Source organism: Leptonychotes weddellii, unplaced genomic scaffold, assembly GCF_054177405.1.
Source record: "Leptonychotes weddellii isolate Sample4059 unplaced genomic scaffold, ASM5417740v2 HiC_scaffold_5323, whole genome shotgun sequence".
NCBI lineage: Eukaryota > Metazoa > Chordata > Mammalia > Carnivora > Phocidae > Leptonychotes > Leptonychotes weddellii.
In genome coordinates, this window is record NW_028020957.1 from 1 (window position 1) to 11,036 (window position 11,036).

At 45.2% G+C, this 11,036-nt stretch overlaps 1 protein-coding gene across 2 annotated transcripts; it reads left to right on the forward strand.

Annotated features, from left to right (window-relative positions):
* Positions 1–6,218: 6,218 nt before the first annotated feature.
* MAGED2 (MAGE family member D2) lies at positions 6,219–10,979 on the forward strand. 2 transcript variants are annotated; one of them, XM_081811069.1, is made up of 7 exons: positions 6,219–6,366; positions 7,851–7,924; positions 8,266–8,754; positions 9,361–9,669; positions 9,788–9,851; positions 10,110–10,189; positions 10,749–10,976. In XM_081811069.1, the coding sequence occupies exons 2-7, from the start codon at positions 7,880–7,882 to the stop codon at positions 10,845–10,847; spliced, it is 1,086 nt and encodes a 361-aa protein (XP_081667195.1). In that variant the 5' UTR covers positions 6,219–6,366; positions 7,851–7,879; the 3' UTR covers positions 10,848–10,976. The 2 variants fall into 2 exon arrangements, with proteins under 2 accessions (XP_081667195.1, XP_081667196.1); XM_081811070.1 differs by lacking the exon at positions 6,219–6,366 and adding an exon at positions 6,871–6,971 and having other exon boundaries at positions 10,749–10,979.
* Positions 10,980–11,036: the final 57 nt, after the last annotated feature.

Here is an 11,036-nt window from a genome sequence, read left to right on the forward strand (position 1 = left end):
GTATGTGCTATGGTGAGCGCTGTGAATTGTGTAAGACTGTTGAATCACAGACCTGTACCTCTGAAACAAATAATACATTATATGTTTAAAAAAAAAAGAAAAAAGAAGAAGATAGCAGGAAGGGAAAAATGAAGGGGGCGAAATTGGAGGGGGAGACGAACCATGAGAGACTATGGACTCTGAGAAACAAACTGAGGGTTCTAGAGGGGAGGGGGTGGGGGGATGTGTTAGCCCAGTGATGGGTATTAAGGAGGGCATGTACTGCATGGAGCACTGGGTGTTATATGCAAATAATGAATCATGGAAACTACATCAAAAACTAATGATGATGGTGATTAACAAAACATAATAATAAAAAAAAAAGATGAAAAAAAATGTCAGGCAGGAGAAAAAAATGGTAGGCACAGTCCTGCTCCAGGGCCTTTACACTGACTATTCTTTCATTTGAAATGTTCTTTCCCCAGGTGTCCACTTGGTTAGCTCTCTCATGGCATGCAAGTCTTTGCTCACATTTTACCTTTTCAGTGAGTCTTTCTCTATTTAAAACTACAGTAATCTTCCACCCTCACTGGCATTCCCCATTTCTTTTACCATGATTTATTCTTCCCCATAGCACTTACCACATTTTAACTTGTTGTATATTTTACTTGTTTATCTGATTATTTTCTCTCTTGTTCTCACTAGAATATTTTCTCCATGGGAACAAGGATGTCTGTCTTCTCCACTGCTGTAACCTCAGCTTCTAGGACAGTGCATGGCACATAGTAGACATTCAATAAATATTGGTTGAATGAATGAATATGATAAAGGCAAATGACTCAAGGAAAAAGGAAAGGCTATTAGAAACTCTGTGTGTGTGTGTGTGTGTGTGTGTGTGGTGTGTAACTGAGAAAATCATGGCCCAAATATAAAGCAAAATAAAATATATCCTGATTATAAGCAGCTGACAGAATATAAGAGAGACTCTCTTCGACCTTGATGGTAGAAACATTCTTCTTTGAGAGGACCAAAGATTGTGTCTTTGGACTTGTAGAGAAGTAAGTGTATTCCTGGCTTAGTACCCAGCTGGGTTTTGAAAAATATTTACATAGTCATGATAATGTAAATGCTATTTATTGGTTTTCAGGTTTTAGAGCCAACTTGGGGACAAAACGTGAAAGACCTGGTTGTGGCTGCAGAACAGAATGTAAATGTTAATAACCTGAACTATGTAAAGGAAAGATGAAACTGACAATGTGAGTCATTGAATGGGCAGGGGGAGTGTAGTGACCCTAATATCCTTTTCCTAAAAAGTGGGCAGTTGAAATTATCTGTCAAAAATGGATGGAATAAGGAATGGAGGTTATATTTTTTCAAGTTATAAAATTAACCAAGAACAACAACAAAAAAGAATATCAGTGTTTAAAAATGCAAGGGAGTGGAGGGAAAAGTGAGGCTGTGTATGTACATAAACAAAATCCTCATTGCCATACAGGAGAGACAATAGGATATTGTCTAAATTTTATAAACCAAAAAACAGCTATATACATGTTATCTAGAGTTATAAAAGGAACTACCAGCAGAACAACAAAAACCTTTTAAGTTTGCTTGGAGGGAGTGAGATGGAGATGGGGAGGGTTGAGGCAAGGGACTCTTGGTTTTGATCATATGCTCTTCTGTACTGTTTGATTTGTTGCCTTGTTCATGCATTACTTTAATAAAAATAAAATTCTAAAAACTTTATGTTGATCTCATAACAACAAAATAATTATATATCCTATGATACTTTATGATAGTATCAAAGTGGGTATATGAAGATCCAGTTAGGTTCACCTCCATGGAAGATAATCATACTGTAACGCACCACACAAATGTTTATGAAGATGGTTGGAAAGGATATTCTCAGACTTAAAACATTGGAAGTAGTACTGCACAGTGGTGAAGACTCTGGTATTTGGCATTGTACCGACTTAGGTTCAAGTCCTCTCTCTCCCATTCACTAGTTGTTAGTTCCTTTGCTATGGGCAAGTTACTTCCCTTACCACCAATTTTTTCCTCTGTAAAATGAGGCTAATGCTCATACAGTAGAAATGAAAGCCCCTCAAGAGCAAGGACTACCTCTATAGAGGTGCTTAATATATAGTTTGTGCTCAATGACTGTTGAATGGCCTGAACCTGCTTCACAGACTTGTGCTGAGAAAGGACTCAGTGTGCAAAGAGCAAGGGAGAAAGAGTCTTAGTCCAAAAGTGGGTAGTCAGTTTCCTCATCTATGGGAAATTTGCCTTTGGTTTAACAAAATGAAGTCACTTTGATTGTGGAAAGATAGCTTTTTGGGCTTAGAGTATTACAAAATAAATTAAATTTGCTCTGCACATAAAAGGAAGAAAAAAAAGAGAGAGAGATTCCACCAGCAGCTCATGATAGGGGACATAGAAATCTGAAAATTGGAAATAGAAGAGCTGCCCCCTCCAGATGTTGAAGGACAGAAAGGGCCCAAAAGCAATGAGTGGAGCCCAGGAGAAGGGATGATTAGTAGGCCTTTCCTAGTGATGGGAATGGCTGAAAAAAATGTGAAGAACAGGAAAGTCTGATGTCCAGTTTTAAGCTGATTGCTATGCTGTGCAGACTTAGATGACTAAAAACATGATAGGTATCTTTGGAAAGAAACTTTTGCCACCCACTTCCAGACTTATCTCTAAATTTTCCAAAATTTTGGAAAATTCAGAGGTACTTATTTTATATAGTTTGGGGAAAGGGAAATATGTTAGAAGAGGGTTGGTGGTTAAGGATATTCTGGGTTTCCAATTTAAGCCTCAGAGATCTGAAATCTTAGATGTTCCAGGATTAGGCAGTTTCATCCCCTGACATTCTGCACTAAGCAATCTTTAGCCTGCCTTTCCTTATCTCCTAAACAGAGCTGCCTGGTGATAACTCAGCTTTTCATCTTTGTTCTTCGTTGATATGTAGGACCTATATGATCTCAGGTATTTGCCTGCTGATATATGGATGCTGGAAACTTGTCTGGGACCCAGTGACCTAGGTTCTTCAGGTTTTATGGGTAGGTGCTAAAGATCAAAAGATTCCAAGAGTTCACAAGGATAAGGTGGAAAGAAATCTTTCTGGTCAAAGGGTGAAGATTGTGAATGAATTTGTCTTTTCTCTTCTGATAAGGTTTCTTCCTCTCCTCTGATTCCCCAGGTCATAAGATAAGGGTGGCTATGGTATTATGTTAGGAAGATGGTGGTATTGTGAGGAGACTGGGGAAGTTTGGCTTCAAAAATCTTTGGGAATGCCTCGCTGATGGACTTGGACTGAGATTTTGCTTGAGTCCATTGCTTGAATCCAGTATCTCCTAAGCTTCTGACTGTGTATTCCTTTAAAGTTACTCCAGGATCCCAAAGGCCACAACTGGGACTTAAAATGCTGTGGAATTTAAAATGGTGGAAGTTGTGACAGAGGATATGTAACAGAGGGTGTTCCATGGGGAAGAAATTGTACAAACAAAGGCTCCTAAGCAAGATAAGGCAGGGCTTATCTGGTAATAGTAAGTGTTTTGTTTGGTTGGAATATAGGCAGTGTTCAGAAAAATAGCAAGAAAAAGGCTGAAAAACTAGTTAGGGCTAGATTTGGGAGAACCTTTAAATCAGGCTCAGGTGTTTCTTGAAAGAGTAGTCTATACTCATTGTCATGTATACTTCATCTACCATTCCCATCTCAACTCACTGCAATCATGAAGCTATTGCATGGCATAGACTCCAAAGTAACAATGGCTTAAATAAGACATACATGTTTTTATCTCACCCAAAAGAAATCTAGAGGGTAGGCAGTCCAAAGCCGGTATGGTGGCGCTGTGAAATTGTTAAGAGATCCAGGTTCTTTTTAGTTTACTGCTCCACTATCACCTTGTCTTCATGGCCTTTATTCCAGGAGGCTGGGTACAGCTAAAACTCAAGATGTTTTATTACTAAGGAAGAAGATAAGAATGGATATGGGAGTAAGCAATTAGCAATCTATGCCACAAATGTGTGCACTGAAATTATCCCCTCCAAGGTCACCAGAGACCAGACCACCACCTGATTGTTATAATCCCTAGACATTTTTTCAGGACTTTTCTTGACCTCTTGATAGCATTCAACACCATTGACCCCTTCCTCCTTTTGAAATAATCTTTTCCCTTGGTTTTGTGACACCACTTTCTCCTGCTTTTCTCCCTATATCTTTGGTCACTACCTACCCATCTCTCATGGGGTCCTTTTCCTCCACCTATGCCATAGTCACTGCTGGTCTCCAGGGCTCTTCCCTAGGCCCCATCTCTTCTAAGGCTGCACATTCTTCTCAGGTGCTATTGCCCTTTCCATAGATTAAAGAACCATTTATATACTGATAACTTCTAGATCTGTAACTTCAGTCCAGACCTCTTTCCTAAGCTTCAGACATGTATATTCAATGGCCTGTGGAATATTTCTTCTTGGATGTCCCACAGGTATCTCAATATCAATGCCTAGTTGCCCTCTGTTCGTATTCCATATCTCAGTGAAAAGGGTTACCATTGACACATTTAATCTCTCAAATCAGACCCCCAACCATTGACACATTTGATCTCTCAAATCCAGAACCCCAAGAGTTCCCTTTGATACTTCCCTCCTCCTCACCCCTTTCCCCACACGCAATTATTTGTAGTCTTTTTGCTTTTTACTTCTTTAATATATTCTGAATTCAATCATTTCTCACTACCTCCATTGCTATCACTCTAGGCCAGACCACAATCATTGTTTACCAAGATGACTACTCACCCTCTTTCCAGGTAGACGTCTAATCTATACTCCTTATGGATTAGGCAGCTAGGGTGTTCTCTCTAAAACACAAATCTGTATTGTATCAAGACTTAAAACCCTTCAAAAACCTCTCAGTGCTCTCAAGATCAAGACCAAAATTCTTATATTGGCATTCAAGGCTTGCTATGATTTGGAAGCAATGGGAATTTGGGTACTAGAACTGGAAGACAAGGAGGAGCTGTGTCTAGTGTGAAATAAAGCCCTGTGGATGGGGGAGAGAACCCAGGAGGCAAGAAAGTGGTAAACTGATATAAACTTGGAGGAAGCAACAATTCAGAGAGGAGTCAGGAGAGCAGAGGCCCATCTTGAATGAGTGATGTGTGTGTGTGTGTGTACTTGTGTACGTGTGTGTGTGTGTGTGTGTGAGAGAGAATTATCCCTACAATGTAGGGATTGATGTTTTACTAGCTTAGTAAAGGAAAAGGTGACCTCATAAAGCAGAAGACGTACGACCATTTGAATTACTTTTGAGTGTAAGAAAGGTATTGAATTTTATTTCTGTAACTGACCACTGTGCTGAATTTTATTATGGTTTCTAATAACTTTTTAGTTGATGCTCTTGGGTTGTCCAGGTCTGCATTCATATACTCAGTAATTAATGATAATTTTGTCTACTTTCCATTATTTATACATCTTATTTTGTTCTCTTGAATAGACCCAATTACTTATGGAATTTATTATGTGGTAAAGGTGTTATTTCAAATCAGTGGGGAAAAGGTGGATTAATTCGCACATGGTGTAGGGATAAAAGACTGTGATTTTGGAAAATAATTAAGCTGAATACTTTTATGAAACAGATTTTGGAATAATCAAATATTTAAATGTAAATACTGAAGCCATAAAAGTGCTTGGAAAAAAACCAGAATGTTATAGGAGTGTGGAAAGCATCACTAAGCATGAAGCAGAGAGAGAGAAACAATCTAAATGTCCATATCCATGTATCCTGGACTGGTTAAATAAATTATGGGCCATCTATACAAGAAAAAACTATGCAGCTGTTAAGAAAAATGTGCACTATGGGAAGCTGTTTAGAATATATAATGGGGAAAAAAAACAGGTCACAGAACAGTAGGTGTTGGTTACCATTTGTGGGAAGAAAACCCAAATAATTTGTATATGAATAGAAAAAATGTGGAGGGATGTATATCAAAATGTTAACAGTGGTTATTTCTGGGAAACGAGGTAAGGGTGGCCTTTCATTGGTATGTTACATATTTTTGCATTATTTGAATTTTCACAACACATTACCTTTGTAATAAGAAAAAAAATGAAGTTATAAAAATAAATACATTCAATGAATGAATCGCTTTGAGGGGGTGATTTTAGTTGGAAGGTCTGCAGACTGAGCCTGGTACAGTGGCATAAACACGGGCTTTGGCGTCAGACAGCCCTGAGCGGGGCCCCATTGCCCCACCCCCAAGGAAGGAGGGGGGTGGCAGGGGGCTGCGGAAAGGGGCTGGGCTGGGCTGGCTGCAGCTCTAGTCCTGGAGGCTGAGACTTCGAGAGGGACTGAGAGAGGGCAGACTCATCCCGGACTTGCTCGAGGACAAGGTGAGGGGTGTTGAGATTTGGGTTTCCTGGCAGCCAGACAGTGATTTCAGTTCCCTCGAACCTATAGCCAGGCAGGTGGGCAATCCTTACTGCACCACTGCAGCTGAGGGTGAGATGACCTGGAGTGGGATGTAGGCAACAAGGACTACTGAGGATAGTAGGCAGTAAGGACTGGGGATCAGAGACTAGTGGGGGAGGAGGGGAACCGGGTTTGTTGGGTGGCGGACTGGGAGGGGGAGGGGAATACTGAGGGAAAGTGGAAATCCAGAGAAGAAAATAGAGAATGCAGAGAAGGGTTAAGGAGTGCTAGGGAAGGGGGTGCATAGGTAACACGGGAGGAGGATGTAAGGAATGAGAGTAAGGAATTCTGTGGGGTAAAATAGGAAACGCGAGGGGTGATAGGGAGCAGGGAGCAAGGCAAAGGGAATACGGGGGGGTGATAAGGAATGAGAAGCAGAGACGGGGGGAAGGGCAGACTGGCTGCGACGGAGGCCCCCTAGGGAGGCGGAAAGGGGCGGGACCACTTCCGGCCTGGAGCGGGGAGGGCAGTCTAGGAGTTTTGGAGGGGCTTGGAGAGTGGACGCACTCTGGAATTTGAGAAGGAGGTGAGCTGCGGGGCTCGGCTCTGGATCACAAGCCCAGTAGGGATCGGCCCCACCCTCTGGGATCTGGAGAAAACCTGCTGTAGGGACCGGATCGTACCGGATCCATCCGGATGGGAAGGGAGGGGACTGGACCCGGTTTGGCTGGGCCCAAGATGGAATCACTGGCTCTATTCTGATTTGAGGAGGGGGTGTATTAAGGAAGGGGTGGAACCAAGATGGGCTTTGCCCCTGGCTGGAGGGGGCGTGTTGTGAAAAAGGGCGGGACCGGGCTGTAGTGTGGTCTTGGGGTGGGTGTGAGTAGGGGAGGGGCCAGGACCACCAGACACCGCGACAGTTTTAGAGGGAGGGTTGTAGGGGAGGGGGTGGGACCGAATGGTCCTGCGGACCTGGAGAAGGGCGTGTATTGGAAAGGAGTGGTGGACTGAGTCCGGACCATTGCGCATGCGCACTGTGGATTTCTAGGAAGGGGCGTGTAGAGAAGAGCCAGCATGGAGACGGGGCAGCTGCCGAATGCGCATGTGCACGGTGGACATCAAAGAAAGAGCCTGTGCTGGGAAAGCGGGCGGGGCTGAGGTGGGCCCTGCAGCGTACCCGCATGCGCATTGTTGGCCTGCGGCTTGTGGGGGGGGTGCACTGGGAAAAGGGGCGGGGTCCTTAGAGCTGCCGCGCTGGCACATCTTCCTGGAGAAGGGGAGGGTGCGGCTGCAGAGAACTGAGATCTAGACGCTTTGGATTACTGAATCTGAGAACGGAGTCATTGGGGGTGGGGGAGGGGTTTGGGATTGGGGCCCTGGGGAAAGTGAGGATCAGCTTCCAGGCAGAACAGGAGAGAGGACGTTCAGGAGGCTCCCCCTTTGACCCAGGCCTTCTCTCCCTCAGGCTCAGCTCTTGCCAGGCGAACTTGAGACATGTCTGACACAAGCAAGAGAGGTACGGGTCCAACCCGCTTCCAGGTAAGGCCTCTTTCTGTCCTCTCCCTTGTTACTTTTCTTCTCCAGCCCCTGTTGCTGCCTCAGTTCCCTTGGCACCACCCCTCCCATCCTTGTCCTTCTTTACCCGGAAAGAAAGAAGAAATGAAGGATGGAGGAAGGAAGGAGGGAGGGAGGGCAGGCCTACCCTTCTTCTGCCATCACTTCCTGCTCAGAGGAAGGAGAGGCCTTGTTGGGGTTAGGTGGGCAGAGCACACTGCAAGGAGGAGTTCGTATAGGTCAGAGGAGTGAGGCCCTGGAATTTTGGAGCCGTTTGCCTAGTTGGGGGTGGGGAGGTCTGTGAGCTTTCCTGCTTCCTCTTGCAGGCTGAAGCTTCAGAGAAGGACAGTGGCTTGAAGATACAGACCCTATTGACAGTGACCCAGAACTTGGAGGTCTCAGAGATACCGAAGACCTCAAAGGCACCAGAGGTCTCAGAAGCCATGAAGGTGTCAAATGCTGCAGGAGTCTCAAAGGCCACAGAGGTCTCAAAGGCCCCAGAGGCTCAGGAGGCAGCTGCCACTCAGGCCTCACCTACCACTAAGCTGACTGATACCCAGGTTCTGGCAGTTGAAAAGAAGAGTCCAGCAGCTGACACCAAGATGCAGAGGGCTGACCCTCAGCCTGTGACAATGCCTGCCACTGAGACCAAAAAGGTCAGCTGTGTGGCTGATACGAAGGTCAATACAAAGGCCTTGGAGACTGAGGCTCCTGCCTCTCAGGCTTTGGCAGATGAACCTAAGCCTGAGGGTGCAGCTGCTCAGGCTCAGAATCAGGATACTCGGCCCAAGGTCAAGGCCAAGAAAGCCAGAAAGGTAAGACCTCTGTAATCACCAGTCTTCCCTTTCCACTTCTCAGTTGATTCATTTGTTCTGCAAACATTTAGAAAGTTCCCTGTGCTCATCAAGGCTGTGGGGGACAATAAGAGGAATGTGATATAATTTCTCTCTGCAGAGAGTTCACAGACTGTGGAGAATTGAGATGGTACATGTAGCTGCAATGTGAATATAAAGCACTTTGTATTTACATAGTAGCTACCATGTGTTAGACCTTGAGCTAGGCATATTCATACAGGTTATTTCATTAAATCCTGAAAGTAATCCAGTTTTATAGAGAAGGAAGCTGAGTCCCGGAGAGCTGGGATGACTTGTGCAGGGTGATACAAGCAGAGCCAGTGGTGGACATAGGAAGAGGAGAAGCCTTAGGCCCCACCATTAGGTTGCTTCTGGCCTGATTCAGGGATGAAACTCCTGCGTGGGAGTCAGTGAGAAACAAACCCAAGACTCAACATGGCCAATGTCTAGTCAGGCTGTTACTCTAGGGGTGGGATTAGAGGGGCCTTCCAGAAGAGATAGGATGAGGGAAAAGGACCACCTACTTCATCTGATAATATTGTGCTTCCTTCCTCTCTGTTGATGCAGGTGAAGCATCTGAATGGTGAAGATGATGGCAACAGTGATCAGAGTCAGGCTTCTGGAACCACAGCTGGCCGAAGGGTCTCAAAGGCCCTAATGGCCTCAATGGCCCGCAGGGCTTCAAGGGGCCCCATAGCCTTTTGGGCCCGCAGGGCATCAAGGACTCGGTTGGCTGCTTGGGCCCGGAGAGCTTTGCTCTCCCTGAGGTCACCTAAGGCCCGTAGGGGCAAGGCTCGCCGTCGAGCTGCCAAGCTCCAGTCATCCCAAGAGCCTGAAGCACCACCACCTCGAGATGTGGCCCTTTTGCAGGGGAGGGTAAGAACCCTGTCCTCTCCACTCTGCCTTATCTACTGCCTTGCCTATCTTTTCTGCCTTCTTCTCAAATCTTCTGCAAACATATTTTGATCTTTTTACCTTGTTTTCCCTTTCTCAGGCAAATGATTTGGTGAAGTACCTCTTGGTTAAAGACCAGACGAAGATTCCCATCAAACGCTCAGGTAGAGTCCTGCTAACGCTCCATCCCCTAAGCTGTGCCCTCCACTGCCCTCTTTCCCATGTGCTGAGGACATTCCTTGCCCTTACGCTCCTACCTTTGTACTCCCAGAGTTCTAATTTGGCAGTGCTAGCATCTCTATTCATTACTTCAGAACCTGTTTGTGCCACCTACAGCAGGGTTGGCAGAGGGTCTTTAGCTTGGATTTGGGGCCACCTGGCTTCACTTCAGCTCAGGTGCTCGCAACACTCTCCCCTTGCAGACATGCTGAAGGACATCATCAAAGAATACACTGATGTGTACCCTGAAATCATTGAACGAGCAGGCTATTCCTTGGAGAAGGTGAAGGGGCAGCCATGGGGGATGGATGCAGTGGGGAAGCTTTGAATTGAACAAGTGTACATGTCTGTTCTGGGGTGGGACCACAGAGACTCACTATTCAGTCCTATCACTGTGTGAATGGATAGATAGGAAGGGGCCTTCCCATATCCAGAGTGCCTAAGGAGGGGCATAGACTAGCCCAGGGTCACACAGCAAATCTCATAAAAGCACAGCTAGGACCCAAGCCACCCAACTTAGTCCTGGCTTCTCTCTGCTTCTGGAGATGTCCTGTAATGTATTTTACATCCTCACGTCTTCCTTCTATTCCCTATTCTCTGTCTCCCTAGATTTCCACTAATCACAGAAATGATACTGAAAACAATAGTAGATTTCTTACCTGTTGGCTGTGTGCCAACCACTTAGGTTTATGTACATTATCTCACTGACCCCTCCCCTCACACAACGCACACACACATTCTCATCCACACCCACGTAGCCCCACACACCTAGGTACATGGGAGCTGTGGGATGCTCAGGAAGCTGAATTTGTGATCTTACAAGCTGTTTTCCCCATCCATAGGTATTTGGGATTCAGTTGAAGGAAATTGATAAGAATGACCACTTGTACATTCTTCTCAGCACCTTAGAGCCCACTGATGCAGGCATACTGGGAACGTAAGCTGGGAAAGGGCTGGGGTGGGAGGGAGGCTCTGCTTCTGTCTCTGGCACTACCCCATCCCTGTCATCTCTCCCCACATCTCCTTGGAGAGTCAGGAAGACAGGACCTAAAAAGTCCCCGTTCCAGTTCCTGCACATAGTTGGAGTCCTGCACATGGTAATGGTGCTTGATTATGATTGACTGAAGGGT

Bases quoted from the DNA above. Each gene is read 5' to 3' on its own strand.
- MAGED2 (XM_081811069.1), top strand. From the start codon at position 7,880: ATGTCTGACACAAGCAAGAGAGGTACGGGTCCAACCCGCTTCCAG. The intron at 7,925-8,265 runs GTAAGGCCTCTT...TTCCTCTTGCAG, and splicing joins CGGGTCCAACCCGCTTCCAG to GCTGAAGCTTCAGAGAAGGA. The intron at 9,670-9,787 runs GTAAGAACCCTG...TCCCTTTCTCAG, and splicing joins TGGCCCTTTTGCAGGGGAGG to GCAAATGATTTGGTGAAGTA.